General features: G+C 36.4%; 2 protein-coding genes across 2 annotated transcripts; both read right to left on the minus strand.

The window, feature by feature from the left end:
* Positions 1-4488: 4488 nt before the first annotated feature.
* LOC102232095 (putative methyltransferase DDB_G0268948) lies at positions 4489-8865 on the minus strand. Its single transcript, XM_005801235.3, has 6 exons — positions 8599-8865; positions 8323-8483; positions 7007-7223; positions 5612-5715; positions 5310-5447; positions 4489-5099 (listed from the first exon to the last, which is right to left on the minus strand). Exons 1-6 carry the CDS (start codon positions 8707-8709, stop codon positions 5003-5005), a joined length of 828 nt encoding a protein of 275 aa, XP_005801292.1. The 5' UTR covers positions 8710-8865; the 3' UTR covers positions 4489-5002.
* A 947-nt stretch (positions 8866-9812) lies between these two features.
* LOC102232349 (putative methyltransferase DDB_G0268948) lies at positions 9813-14883 on the minus strand. Its single transcript, XM_005801236.2, has 7 exons — positions 14845-14883; positions 13523-13868; positions 13295-13455; positions 12360-12576; positions 11434-11534; positions 11151-11288; positions 9813-11025 (listed from the first exon to the last, which is right to left on the minus strand). The coding sequence occupies exons 2-7, from the start codon at positions 13631-13633 to the stop codon at positions 10935-10937; spliced, it is 819 nt and encodes a 272-aa protein (XP_005801293.1). The 5' UTR covers positions 13634-13868; positions 14845-14883; the 3' UTR covers positions 9813-10934.
* Between the last annotated feature and the right edge of the window lie 529 nt (positions 14884-15412).

Below are 15412 nucleotides of genomic sequence, written 5' to 3' on the forward strand. Positions count from 1 at the left end.
TATATTACAAATGAAATGCTAGTCTGCCTCTCACCTGGGGATGCTGAGGGTGAAATCGACGTCCAAATCAATAATGGTAATGAGTGACTTAGAGTGAAGACAATGTCGAGGTTAGAGCATTTCAGTTGTGATAGTTAAAGAGTGGACTTAGTTTGTTGCTTTGTGCTGATTTGGAGTATTTGTTATTTAACAAGGATTTATTGCCAAAATGTTCCAGGGACACAGACCTGTTATCACCACTATTACCCCGGCTGAAAAAGTCCTCAGTCAAATTTTACTTTGGTAAGCTGAAGACAATGTTTCTCATGTTCCTCTACTTGATTTAATCAGTAAAGTAAGAATAAAGAAGATCAAGATTCTCCTATGATGTGCTTCCTGAAAACCCCTTCACAATTATTGGAAACCCTGCTGTTAATATCACTGAAAAATCTATTTAAATTAAAGGTTGGAGTTTTTTCAATGTGACATTAAAAGATTAATAAAATGTAAGGTTCTTTACACATTTTTATTAAGGCTGCCAGTAATTGCAGAGAGCTCTGTTAACATTAGGAAGAATCATGGACAATTTTTTCAACTTCAGCCAACACACTGCAGCAATTTGCAAAAATGGGCCATATTTTAGTATTAATTATTATTTTTATTAATATTATTTTTATATAATATTTATTATTTAATATTCAACACATTTTCTACAAAGACTGAGTCTTTTTGGGCATGACCTCAACTTGTCAATGTAACTCAGAATATAATTTCAAACAAACTGGTTGGTTAAGAGTTAAAAGAATGGATAACTCCCATTAATCTTTTAAAAGGAGAATATTGTGCATTTTAACTACATCTGCTTTTATAGTTTACAGGCTGTGTATTGGCTGTTTAAACACAGCAAGTGATCTTGCTGTGTTTTCTTTAATTTAATGGAGCTGATATAACATTAGTGCAAATATGAAAGGCAAGGGGTGGTCAAATTTATTTAGGGTCATACAGCAGAATTGAATCAAACTCCGTCTGACTATATTTCAGAATTAGACACACATGTCAAAAATGATCAAATATTTAAACTTTCCTCTTACCTCTGGTTTCTACAGATAGTGGGCCAAGTAAACAGGGAGGGTTTACAATACAGTTTGATACCCTTCTCTACCCTGAACAAGAGGGGGATTAACAGACCTGACATGCCTCATTAGAAATATGAGTCTAGAGTTTATCTTTTCTGAAACCTCTTTAAAAATGTAAATGTCTAATTAGCTTCGTTCAGCTTTGATGTTTGCAACAGAGGAACGACAGTGATAGTAAAATGTTTCTCCTGGAGTCAGAAAAACTATTGCCTGTATGTCAAAAATGAATATATTAGGATTTCTTTCCTTCTGCTTAAGGGGTCCGTCTTAAAGGCATTAAATGTGTCCTTGGACTTTCATCCTTGGTTTTTCTACAAATCTCAGATTCAACAGTTGGGTTTTTTTATGTAAAGTGCCCACATGTTTTGAGTTGTCACAGTTAACATTTAAAGCTGGACATTTTTGAGCTGAATTATGATGTTTTTCTAATCTAACTGGGAAAACATCATGTGTTTTATGTTTGTATTTTTAAAGTAATTTCTGTAGTAAATACATAATAAACTAAACTTTTAAAAAAGGCTGAAGACAGGGGCTAAATATTTGAATCAGCTGTGTAGTCCAGGACGTTTCCCTTCATCACTTTAAATAACTTTGCTAGACTGTAGATTTAGTGAAAGTAAAGTCTCATTGTAAAATCCCTTAAATGTCAATTTTGTATTTTGTGTACTTTTAGCTTTTTTGGTGTAGGTCTGACTTCTAATTTGAGATGTAGATCTAGTTTTATTTTTTTTTTGTATTGTTCTTCCTGTTGTGGACTGTGTTCCTTTTACTTCCTGCCATTCCAGATTCTGAGTTTCTTTGTTTGGTATGTTAAGTACTTCTTCCATTGCATTACATTTTCTCAGTTTGTCATCAGTTCTTTTTCTTCATCAACCATTGTAGCCTGTTAATGACAACTCAGCTGTTTCTTGTTCATTAATCACATAACATACCTCAGTTCAATTGTCAGTTCAATTGTTCCTTTGTAGGATCCTTCTGTTCCACAGCCTGTTTCTATTGTTTTTTTATGTCTTGTTCTTCTTTTTGATTAGATGGAGGTAATGTTCCTGTATGATTTAATACTTCTGCAATAATAAAAACTTTTAATTTAACTTATTGGCAGATCAAAGGTAAAATTATGTCAGTTCAAAGTGCTGCAGCTAAAGTCATTCAATCGAGGTGTTATATTTTCACACTATGCTTCGCCAAACCCAACAAAGTGATTTATGGCCATAACCCTAACTAGGTTGCATTCAACAGATGCTGAAAAAATGAGGAAACTAAAGAATGAAAAATGCCTCTTTTCCAAACTGCACCAATAGCCAAAGTCTACTTTTGGGGGCTTAACCATCCGAGTGTCCATCACTTTTTATCACTGAAAACACTCCCAGTCATGAGTTTAGAATAGATTATGTTTGATTTTTCTAAAAACAGCAATGACACGGTTCCTGTTGGGTCTTCAAATGATAAAAGTTGCCAAATGTTTGTGTTGGGTTCTCTTGTCTTCTTCTCAACAATATTTTCAACCTGGAAGTCACAGAGATAACAAGGTCTAAGAAGTTGCAGGGTAAGTTTGGAAGAAGAAATTACTTTTTCAAGAGAATAAAGACATTCAAAATGATCAAAGTCATAGATTTGACTCAGAAAGGCTGAACCTCTTCGTAAGTAGCTTCTAACTTACCCTAGCAACAGACTGTTCTTCAAAGCTATAAATACTCAGTGCAGAATGCATATAGTGATTATACTTTCTACATTTATCTTAGTTAAATGTTTGATTAAGGCCCTCTGGCATCTCTGAAACATTGTCTAGGTAGATTTGTCAAAATGTGCAGAGCAAACCTCCCACAAATGTTGATTCAGTGACTTCACTGAGCAGCTGTTTTTCTTTTATATCATTTAAGACTTTTATTAATTTATACTCATGAACAATTCACTGCAAAACCTTCAGCTGAACATTATGTTTACCCACTCAGTTTCAGCGCTGTAGTCCTTTACTAATTTCTGTAATGTAATTTATTCTCTATTAAAGTCTTTGTGGCAGTACCCGTTTTTTCAAAAGCCATTGTCTGTGTCAGTTCAGATCAGACTGAGGCTGCAGCCGCAGTGACAGAAGCCCAGTGGCTCCGGTCTTAATCATATAGAAGCAAAGTGTTGCACCTAAGGCTCTGCTCTCCCTGCCAGACCAAGTGACCCAAATATGAGCCAAGTTTCTGCTTAGTTTAAAAATAAAATTTGTCTGCGAGTACATGACTAATGCATTAGTCAGACTGAAACAAATCCTGTGATGTGCCATCTTTTGTTTGACATCTGCTGCACAGTTAGTCTCCACAAAATGTTTGGAATGTTCAATAACCCTGACATGAAAACAATCATAAAACCTTTCATTTTGGCTAAAATGTTGCACTCTGGAGATGGAATCTTAGCTTTTTGACTGAAGCCTGTTCAGTTTGAAGTCTATCCAACTCACCCTGCTGTAAGAAGGTTACAATCGATTCAGTAAAGCAAAATAATTCTTTTCTTTCACCATTACAATTCACACAATTGCTGCTCTTACCTAAAACATCAGCAGAGGATGTTTGCTCCATTGTTTCATTATGTGCCCTATACTGATTTGAATATGGATGAAGAAGTCTTGTGTCAAATACAAATGAGGATTAGCTCTTATTTGTTTATTCAAACAAAGATTTTCCTGTCTAATGTTCTCACATTGACTTTTGGTTTGTACCTGATTCCTTTGTCACTTTCAACATTAGCTTTTTAAAGCATAAAACACTGCCTCTGTCATAATTCACCAACTTCAAACCTACGTCCGTGACCGGCAGTCCATAAAGACGGAAGGACCACCGAGACGTGTCAGAGTACTGTAGTGACAGGGTATTATTTTGTGCAGGGACATATTTCAAAAAAACAGATCAATAGGAATAAATCACCTGATGCCTGGCGTGAGCCATGTTTTGTCAGCAGATCCAATCTCATAGGATGGACAGCTATTGATCAGAGCTGTAATCTCGCAGATAAAAGCTTGATCTTTGGAAGTGATCTGAATGGCTCATACATTTTGCACTGACACAAAAGAAAAGCCCCAATACTTCCCAGTCTATAATGGTTCTTTTGGGTAACTATCAGCAGAAAACTATATACTGACATTCAGCATTTTGCCTTATTTGCTGACATTAATATTGTGTTTTATTTGCTGTTTTTTCTTTCCCTTGCATAGAAAGTACTCTTGTCCCAGTTCTACCATTTAGTATAGTCTCCTTTCAAAAAAGTCAGTCTGATAGAGCTACGTATGATATTAACTTTAAATGTTTTGGCCTGTGGGATAAAACTTTGGGACACCCCTGGTTTGCCCAGTTGACTCAGTGAAAGCCTGCATTAATGTGCAGACTCATGCTGCTAGCCAAATAAATTTTAATTCATTGAGTTTTAATCACATTTCAGTCTCACATTTAAAATTACAAACCCTACAAACAGGAAATAAATACAGTTACATTAAAAAATTATAATCTCAGTTACATTTCATTAAAAAAAAAACTACACAAATATCAGATTTTTACTTTCAGAAAGAAAGGTGAAGACAGCGACATAAAAAATGATTGACGTACACAGTTAATCAAAAGGACATTTGATGAAATGTCGCCCTCTACTGACATTATGTGAAACAGGAAAAGATCATTTTTAAAACACAATGTTTGCTACTGTGTTATTTAAAGATATGCAAATGCTATCACTTCATTTAAATTTCAGTAGAAAACAGATATAAGCATTTCACCAAATGCCAAAGAGTTACTTGAGATATATAGTGAGATTCTTTCTGTCCAAAGAGAATACTTTATGAAATGATCAGCACCAGTAAAAGCAGATGCAACCTTTCCTGACTTCGTTAAAAAGGGCAGAGCTGCCAGAAGTCAGGTTTCTTGAGGTTTACAGGCCAGAAGGTAGAAATACTTGACAGCCACTGTGACTTCTGTCTCTGGAGAAGTCACTTTCATTACAGACATCAGCCTGGAGCAGACAGGAAAGGAGACAAGACTGTTTCAGAGGATAGCATATAAACATAAGGGTGTATAATGCCACTACTATTGTATAATAAAATATATGAGCATTTACCTTATTTAGAGCAAAGTATAAACACATCAGTGGTGGTTTAAAACACTGGGACATAACTTTATGTGCAGAAAATGACAGATTTGCATCAGAAAACATGACGTTCACCTCTCAGTTGTATCCTGGGAGAGCCTGTTAGCTCCCTGTGGATCTTCTCTCAGCAGAGCTTGATAACTGGAAAAAGACTCCACCAATCCCATGTAGCTGGACAGCGGCATAATATTTCTGTCCCAAAAACACTCCTGCCTGGAAAACAGCACTATATATGCGCTGTGCATTGTATGCATATCAAACACAGAAATAATAGGGCTCTTTTTTCCTGTGCTTTGCTACATCACAGCCAAAGGGGAAAAACTTTTGATTTCACTGAAGTCAGATTACTAGCCAAAGAAAAGGAATCCATCACTCACCACTCCTTGTTGGGATAGGGAATAGATCCGTAGGCCTCCCGGTACAGATCAATAGAGCTTTGACCAAGGTGGGGACTTCTGTAAGGTTCCAGAGCTGCGTAAAACTGACCAACAACATAAATATAGATATTAAAATCGGGAATATGCTATGTATTTGTTATGAGTGACATTTTCTAACTTCGACTTGTCAATAGCACATTTTTATTCACTACACTACAGCACCGTTTCAGTGCAAAACCAACTGTGAGAAAAAGAGCAACAAGGTGTTTTAACCTCAAACGTCCACTGGATGGTAACATCACACTTTTTCAGCATTTTACATTTAGGTCTGAGAAATTCAAGCTGTACACTATTGATATATCATGCCATATTTTTTATTTAGATCCCTTGAAGAAATTTTAACTTGTTGAACAAGGCCTTAACACAAAAGATGAACAATTGAATAAACATTTACTTCTTCTTGAGTCATTCTTACTTCTTTAAACACAACTATTATTATCTGTCACATACCCTGACATTTTTTATATCTGATGCCATCCTTGATGATTGATTCAACAGTAGAGTGGCCGAGTATTTAATGTCTATTTTTAACTAGCCTTTAAGTTAAGATTTGAACCAAAACTCAAAATTTTAAGTTATTTTTTATCAAACAACATTCAGCACTCCGACAGCAAAAGAGCAAGACTTTTTTAGTAAATAAAGGGAAGGCTGAATAGAGCACAGCGATGTTGTTCTGTTTAAAGCATTTGAGATATTTCTAGTAATTAGGAATCTATGTTCTCCAGAACATGCACATAAATTGCTGGTTTAATTAAGCTAACTGTGCCAATATTAAATACAAGAAACAGGAGACGGCATAAAATGTGAACTCAAATAATTTTATATTTGTTATATAGCAAATGCTCTCACACAGCGGTTTAGTAAATTTATCAACAAACTATATGGCCCCAATTTAGCTCAATAGATGTCACCTCTATCTCACTATAATCAAGATTATAGTGCCAAATCACAACAAATGGTGCCTCAAGGCACTTTACCAAAAAAAGCAAAAAATATTAAAAATAAAAATAAAAAGTAGTTATCAATCATGCAGGCAGGTTGAAAAAATATCTTTGATGCTATTAGTTCCTAAAGATCGTAAAGACAAAACTATATCAGAAGTCAGAGGTTTGAGTTGAGGCTACTGAAGTGAAAATCAGGCTTAACTATGAAAAATCATAGCAGTGCTTTAACTGGCACCCACAAAAATCTTTTCGTATCAGAGCCATGTAAAAATCAAAACATTAAAGCAAAGAAAAAGACATTTCCACTGCTGCAGTTATTTAATATTGTGTCTTTTTACAGATTTAATAAACGCGTTTGTGTTGCGCTTTTGGTTAAGTTTTCAGTCTTTACCTCTTCGCAGACTTGGTTTAGTGTATCTTTGCAGCAGCCGGGGTAGCTGAGCTCCATGTTAATTGTGTAGTTGAGCAGAGCCAAGCAGCCTTGTGGTTTCAGGACCCGGTGGGCTTCCTGCAGGAACCGAGGCCTGTCAAACCAGTGGAAGGCAGACATGGCCGTCACCAGGTCCGCTGAGCTGTCAGCGAAGGGCAGCTCCTCAGCCACACATTGTCTAAAGATAAATCAGGGGGAAAAATATGAAACTTTCAGCCGGCATGACTTTTCCTTTTAAGCATTCAAGAGGTGGATGCAGCCACTCAGACAGCACAAATATTAGACACAAACAGCCTTTCCTTTGGCTTATAAAAGTCAGCATGCAGTAAGGACCATATGGACTATTTCTCCTGCTTGAATCTGCAAATTTCACCTTAGTGGGGCTAACAAAGAAAGTGTGATTTTTTTTTTTGTTTGTTTGTTTGTTTTACAGTGACCTATCATGCTTTCTTTTAAACTGATTAGGATAGATCAATGAGATCTATGTTCATTACATTTTTGTGTAAAATCATTCTCAAGTAATGCATTTTCACCTTCTCAGTTCTATCTACTGTAAGCTCCTTTCAGAATGAGCTGTTTTAGTGCTCTGTCACTTTTATGCAAATAAATTGTTGCTGATCACACCGCTGCCAACAATGTTTGGACTTGCATTTTATACAGTGATGGAAACAGATGCACAATTATACAACCGTACATCTTTGAAAAGCATTAGTAGAACTTCCTGCACAACCAACAAGACTGCAGCAACAACAACAAAACACTTGTCTTTTCCAGCAGCCATTGTGCACTGAATGCAATGGTAAACTGAGCAAACATGGTTATTTGTGTGCAGGGTTTCGTTTGGGTTGCTAGATGAGGGGCGATGGCAGCCATTTTTTACGTCATAAAAGACAGCTCGTTTTCCAGCCACCAAAACACATTAATTTATTGCCAGAAAATGACTGGATGATTTTTTTAAGCACTTGAATTGTTTCTAGATGCGGTAGAGATCCAAATGCAAGTACAAAACACACAAAAAGTGAATTTAGCATACTAGGTCCCCTTTAAGTATTTAAGATTTTAATTTGTAGAGGACTACCCTTTCCTTCTACTTCACTATTATCCACTACTTTCTATGAATAAGTCACATAAAAACTAAAAAGAAAACACATTAAAGCTGTGAGCTGTAGTTGACTGGGGAAAGATTTTAGTCACTGTGCTTTCATCACAATACAAGAAAAATAAAAAGCCACAGAGTGGATGAGCCAGTGTAGCCACCTTTTTTGGCTTGGACTTACCTATATGTGATGTTTGGCTCTTTGGTTTGCTGCAAAGCCACTTCCAACTGAGCAGGACTCACGTCTGTTCCCACAACCGAAGCAAAGTGTTTGGACAGGATCCGCGTGCCCTGCCCAGAACCACAACCCACGTCCACAGCCAGCCCAAAGGGACGACCCCGCTGAGAAAATATTTAAGTTACAATGCTGTGAAATTGCCTTTTGGAAGTAAAATAAACGGCCCACAGTGTTAGTATAAATCAAAAACACAGACTTTGGTTGGCGGCTTGTGCTCACATGCTTCTCTAAGAAGTCCAGAACTTGTTGGATTAGATGATCTGAAGGAGAGATTCTGTACTTCCAGTAGGACGCAGCATGCTCCTTACCTTCAAAAAGTCTGTACGTCATAGCTGTCAAATAACCATTTGAAAATGGTTATTTTCCGCTCATTGAACTCAACTTTGCCAAGAAGACAAAAACAAACTGGAATATTTCTTCACTTGACAGGAAAAGCGAACTTCCACAAGGTTTAACTTCCTCTCTGCTGACTGACAGAACAAGCAGTGTGGGGGCTGGGCAACTGGGAGAAGCCGCCTCCAAGCAAGCAACATAACAAGGGCCGTTAGTGTGTGATTAACTCATGAATAGAAAACCAAGTCAAACTCAGAGGCTCACTGGGAAATGTTTATTCAGGTAGCATGGAGGAGGATTTCAGTTAGAAAAGTCAGAACCCTGTAAGACTTTAGGTCCAAAGGTGGAAAATTAATGGCCACTGTATTTTTTTATCACTCAAATATGGCTTCATAAGAGAGTAATAAAATTAATATAACAAAAACACATAAAAATGTTCATAAAACGTATTTTCACTGCCAAAATGAGAACCTGACGTACAAAGAGCCATGCAGGCAAAAGAAAAGCAGAGAGAAAATATATTATGTGAAAACTTTATTGCTTTAACAATACTTTTCATTTTTGTACAAAATATAATCATGATATTACAATTTACTTTTCAAGTTTGAACAATTATATCACTTCGATACAACATACATATTTATGGATAAACCTCTAGAATGCTACAAAAGTGCCGAGATTACAACTTATTCTAAATCAATGTAGTGTTTGACTGCTTTTAATCATTATTCCAATAAATACAAAATATTTTGATCCACCTAAAGTTTGTATTGGTCACAAGAGCAAGGATTAATGGGTGGGAAAAAAGACAAGTTTACAGTTTAGGGGAAGGCTGCAACAAAAGCGCAGATGAAAGTCACTAGATAAAATAAAAATGAAGACAAGTATTTTTTAAGTTGTTTTGAACACTTTTTAAAGGGGTGGTTTTATGATTTTTTTAGGCACATAGTGCCATTTAGTAGCACAATCAAGCAACTATATTACCTTCAGTTATAGAAAATGCTGTATATATCAAATACAATGTAAAAGAAATTTGACTTTGCAACTGATGCCTTGAAATTGGCCTCTGTTTCTTTAAGAAGCTCCTGCTCTTTCCTGAATGGTTGCCATGGGAGATTCAAAGATTCCTCAAACATGCATGAAAGTAACAAAGCAACACTCCATGTTTGTTTTTATGAGGGAATAATAATATACATCATATAAAGCTCAAAAAAGTTACATAGTCCCTGGGATATTTTGCTTTCCCTCTGGTAAACATTCAAGTGTGTTGCAGAAGTTTAGGGTGTAAGGAGAGATTTTACACACGTTTTAGAATGCAAGCACACAAGAATCTCAGATTCTGTTTTTCGCAAACAGAATCTGAGATTCTTTTGAAAAGGTCAAAAGAAACGACAGGGTGTGGAGATCACAGTAAAATCCAGAAAGCACCACTCAGAAATGTTTGGAAAATGCTACGCTAACAAAACATGTTTCATATAAAAGATCCCTGCAGTAAAAAGCGAGTTTGGAGAATGAGTAGAGTGCTGACACTCCAGATCTGCAGATGTACGGAAGAGTACAGTACTCTGACTAAAACACACAAACAGATCCAGTGGAGAAAAAAAATAGCATAGGATGTTCTGATTGGAGGACAAATTAGAAAATATCTTGATAAGTCACTACTTTAAGGTTCCTCAGAAGTTGTAGACAGACCAAAAAGCAACCTCTAAACTGTTAGTCAAAAAATTGTTATAAATGCAAAACAACAGCATAAAAGGGATACTAGAACAAATGAACATCCTATCCAAACATTCTGATTTGTGCATTTCTCCTAAAAACTGTTTTAAATATCAAGAGATTCTTTGCCCAGTTGTGTAGTGTTTCTCTCTTTGTGTTTTTATCTGCCTCACCTAAATAGAATCAACTTGAGTTGTACTCATAACTTTGAAAGAATTTCATATTTATGCCCATTGCAACACGTTTGTGTCACTCATAACTAATGATTAGCTAACAATTAATTATCAAGCAATTCTATTTTCTCTTTTCAAATCATAATAACAGAAACTCCTCAAATGTAGTGTAAACCTTTGATCAAGGCAATTGTTAAAATACTCGGAAATTCTGCATGGGTACAAAGCCAAATAAGTACTCTCTGGTTCTTGTTAGCTCTTTATGAATTACAAATTGAAGCATCATGAAAAAAGTCTTCCAGTGGTTAGTGGCACATAATGTCGTGGTGTTGGTTATTGCGGCTTTGAAGCCAGGACGCAGAAATATTCCCACTCCCGTTCTATTTCAGTGTCAACAGAAGTTACGCCCATTTCATCCAGGAACCTGCAATGAAAACGCTCATAGATTAGATGTACATATATATTATTTCCCAAAACTGTGTAACTAAACACCTAAATGCAAAATATAGACATCAGAATGTGCTTGTCTGTTTAAGAACAGAGAATTACCGCTTCTGAATGTTGGCCAGCATGTCTTCAGCCCCTTGTGGGTCTTTTCTCTTGTAAGAATTGTACATGGACCAAGTGCTAATAAAACCCACCAATGTTCTGACAGAGATCATGGATTTGCACTGAAAACTCTCAATCCTGTTGGATCAACATAAGAGGAAGAACACTGAAAACGTGCACTTAAATAAGCAGTCATGTTAACTACAATTCTGAAAGCATACAGCTTAGCTTTAATTTGTATAATAACCATTTTTATAACATCAGATCAACTACAAAAGATTACCTTTCCTTGTCTGGAAAGGGTATGGCAGAGTACAAGTCTTCCAGTTTACTCTCTGATGCAGCGACTGGGTTGCTTGTGTAAGGCCGCAGCAACTCCTTCACCTGCATAATATCAACAGTGAAGGGTCTAGAAGCTCTGTCTTATTATTTCTCAATATCAATTATGCATTTGACACAGTTAATCATAACATGCTGGTGGAAAGGTTGTCACTCATGACACATTCCTCCTAAGTTGCTGTGTAATCCAATTGAAGATTTGGCCAGGCCACTGACTCAATGGAGTAATGAAGCTACAGATAGGTGTTAAACTACAACTCTACTTCCTGATCTGGAACCTGACTTTTACTTATTTGGAGGATGACTAGTTAACTGAAGTTTTCATGACCAAAAGACACCCAATCTGTAAGGCAAAAAATGTGTGGACTTTGATTGTTAACAGGGTCTAATCTAACTAATCTAAAGAAGACATGTTCTCACCGTTTGCAAAAGACGAGAGGTCAGCAGCTAAATCTGATGCCAGTTTTAAACAGAAAGGCTCTATCATCATAAGACTAACTAAGGTTGGAAGTCTAAGTCTTTAGATGGAAGACATTTACAGCAAGGAAAACGACATTGCAATTGTTTTGTTTTTTTCATCCTGGAAATGTAGTAAAAATTTGTCAAAAGGAAAATTCAGTGGCTACTTTTAGTCAGAAAAAAAATCTGCAAATAAGAGGAAGTTGTTAATGTAAGCATTTTATTCGCCATGACTAGAAAATATTCTGTTTTATAAAATACATGTAAACATTTGTTGCAGGTTCAAGCCAGAAGTTAATAATTAATTCACTCACTGTACTTTGATTGTCTCCAAAAACAAGGCAAATCCTTCTGATGAGAATTAAAATTTAACTTCAACCATAAAAATCATGTCTTTAAACCAACACCTACCTCCTGGTAGATATGGTTTAGCTTTTCTCCACAGTCCTTATAGTTTAATCTGATGTTACAGTCCGTGAAGCCCAGCAGAGCCATGCAGCCCCTGGGCTTCAGGACCCGATCAGCCTCGAGCAGAAACCTGGTCGGGTCGAACCAATGTGCTGCCGAAGCTGCTGTCAACAAGTCTACAGTGCCATCCTCAAAAGGAAGCTCTTCTGCTGTCCCCTTACTGAAAACGTACCACAGAGAGACAAGTACAGCAAGTGACCATCACATTACCAGTCAGTCTGGCTTTAAGGAGAGAAAAAAGTGAAAATATGTCAGATCATCCAGTTAGCTCGCTCAATTCCTCCAACCTAAACATTCTGCTTCCTAGCTGTTACTCAAGAAATTAAGAATAAACCTGTCACAATAAGCTATTAATCAATCAAATTAAAAGAAGCTTGATAATTCCCATTCTGAAGGGCAAATTTGTTTACAGACACTTTATAATCCATTGTGTATTTATTGTTTTTGGTAGTTGTGTTTTATTTTGGATATTTAAAATGTCTTCCAGTTTCAGGAGTGTGTGTGGTGTGTTCTGCACAAAATTATAGTTTATTGGTCTTTGAGGGGGCAAACATATATTATTATGCCTTTTTTAATACATTACTTGAAAGGCGTCTCAAAACAACATTATTTATCACAATAATTTCTGAGACAATTAGTAACTTAACAAAAGTTGTTACAGTGACAAGTCAACTTGTAATGAAGTTTGAGTCCCATCATGTAATGGATGCTGTGATATCACTTTGTTAATCGCGTTTTTGTGACAAATTGCTTTGTAGTTGTCACCTTATAAAGGAAGGACTTTAGTTTATAAACCCCATTTTCTTCAAAACGTTTCGCATACAAAAAGAATTTAATATTTTGCCGGTGAACATTTACACATTTACACCTCTGCGTACCAGTATGTGATGTTAGCGTATCCCGGCACGGCCCGGGCCTCCTTCAGTTGGAAGTCGCTGATATCAATGCCAACCACTTCTTTGAAATGCGGCGCAATTAGTCGAGTATGCTGACCAGTTCCACATCCCAGATCTACAGCAAGCACATGCGGCTGTCCCTTCTGGGGATGAAAACGGGTGATAAGTTCTTTATTAAAGAGAGAAAAAATTCTTTCAGACAGGGCATACCTTTTTGTCCAAGTACTGAATGATAACGTCCTTGAGCCCAGATGGAGGAGTAAACCGATACTGTTGGTAGATGGAAGCGTGTTCCTTCCCTTCAAAAAGTCGGTAAGCCATTGAGAAGTTTCACTTGCTTTTCTTATCTCTTGCCTGTTGTAACTAGCTTGTTCTCTCCTGCAGAGCAGTTTCTGTCCTTGGGAGCAAAGTTCGTCTTTTGCCTCTTTCAATCCCTTGTTTCTCTTCGCTTCCCCTCTCTGCTAATCTTGTTACTGTGTAACATATTTATTTTCAGATCTCCAGTTAGGCACGTGTGAGGTCTTCGGTCTTGCAGGAATAAAACCTCCCAGACATCCTACAGTTCAAATAAAACAGATGAAAGCAGTGAGAATTTAAAGATGATCAGATTAATATAAACCAAGCAAATAAAAGTGGCCTGATTAAGCTTCTTACTGAAAGCTGCCTATGTAGAAGGTCCTGTTAGCTCAGCTGCAGAGCTGTTAACTGTACACTGGGCCTCCTGCTTAACACTTTCCTTTTATTGCATATTTCTACACATTACATCAGATAAACTAACTACATCAGGTGAAAAATTACACAAACTAATGAAATAATGCAAGTAAAATAGAATCAAGTTTATTTTCTTGTCTGTAAAAATAAAAGTGCCAAACGGTTTTTGTTAATAATACAATCCATTTGTTGTTTAGTAACAATACACTTTACACGTAAAACTGCCAATATTATACTTTGTTAAATTATTGAATAACAACAAAGACAGTTGAGCACAGATCTGTCTGACACAATCAATGTGTAGTTGCAGTAATTCACGAATGTCCCAACAGGAAATGATCATTTGAGAATTCACAAGACAAAAAATTAATACTATGAGAAAAAAGAAATAACCCTTGCAGAAGACAGATAAAACACAGACCTGCCTTGAAGAACCTCTTCTTGTTTAACAGTAGTTAGCAATCAACTTAATGGTGCATTACTGGCCCCTTCTGCTCCAGAGAACAAATTACAGTCAAAATATGTCTTCAATCATCCTTTCTATGTTTATACCCTTAGTCATTGTTGCCTGTCTCTATGAAACGGCCACTGAATGAGTCGCAGTCCGACACAGAGACGAAAAGGACAAACAATCTGAAACATGTTCTCTCAAATAAGCCAGAACACACACAAAGATTTATTTATTTATTACGCTGGGCTGCAGGTCGACGCTTCCGTACAAATGTCAAAGTATCACCTTTAAACGACATCCCGTCTTGTTTACAGCATAAATGGTGAGATTTACAAAGGAAGTACGGAAAAAAGCTCCAGCAACAACTTACCCTCTATGCTTGGCTGCGACCCATGTGAGGAAAAGGAAGTAACGTGGACACAAGTGTATACAAAACAGGACCTTCAAAATAAAGCAGCTCAAAAAGATCAAATTCACGAACTAAAATAACAAATACAGTGGCATTCTGCATTTTAGTTAAATGCATTTTAAACTCTGTGATATAAGCACTTTTTCTGTAAAAAGAAAAAAAATTCACACCTACGCTGCCTGGACTCAACCAACTTTTGGAAAATCGGATGTTCAACAACTCCTCTGAATATCTTGTATTTTGTTCATAAAATGAATGATCCCACTATTTAAATATACTCATTTCAAATTATATTTTAACTAGACAAAAGTTGATACATTCCATGAATGTTGGCTCTGTTACGCCCACTAGTAAATTATTTGCAAACTAAGTTATTAATCTGGTCAGTGATATTGTACCCCAGTTATTTTTAAAGCACACATGCAAATGCATTATTAATTGATAAATAAGAAAAAAAACAACACTTGTGTTGGTAAATCAAAATGAAAGCAAATACACAAAATCATATTAAAAGACAAATGCAATTTTT

Source organism: Xiphophorus maculatus, chromosome 7 (assembly GCF_002775205.1).
Source record: "Xiphophorus maculatus strain JP 163 A chromosome 7, X_maculatus-5.0-male, whole genome shotgun sequence".
Lineage (NCBI taxonomy): Eukaryota > Metazoa > Chordata > Actinopteri > Cyprinodontiformes > Poeciliidae > Xiphophorus > Xiphophorus maculatus.

Bases quoted from the DNA above. Each gene is read 5' to 3' on its own strand.
- LOC102232095 (XM_005801235.3), bottom strand. From the start codon at position 8,709: ATGACGTACAGACTTTTTGAAGGTAAGGAGCATGCTGCGTCCTACTGG. The intron at 7,224-8,322 runs GTAAGTCCAAGC...ATTTATCTTTAG, and splicing joins GAGCCAAACATCACATATAG to ACAATGTGTGGCTGAGGAGC. The intron at 5,716-7,006 runs GTAAAGACTGAA...GTTGTTGGTCAG, and splicing joins TAAACCAAGTCTGCGAAGAG to TTTTACGCAGCTCTGGAACC.
- LOC102232349 (XM_005801236.2), bottom strand. From the start codon at position 13,633: ATGGCTTACCGACTTTTTGAAGGGAAGGAACACGCTTCCATCTACCAA. The intron at 13,456-13,522 runs GTATGCCCTGTC...TTTCATCCCCAG, and splicing joins TTCAGTACTTGGACAAAAAG to AAGGGACAGCCGCATGTGCT. The intron at 11,289-11,433 runs GTAATCTTTTGT...TTGATCCAACAG, and splicing joins CCCTTTCCAGACAAGGAAAG to GATTGAGAGTTTTCAGTGCA.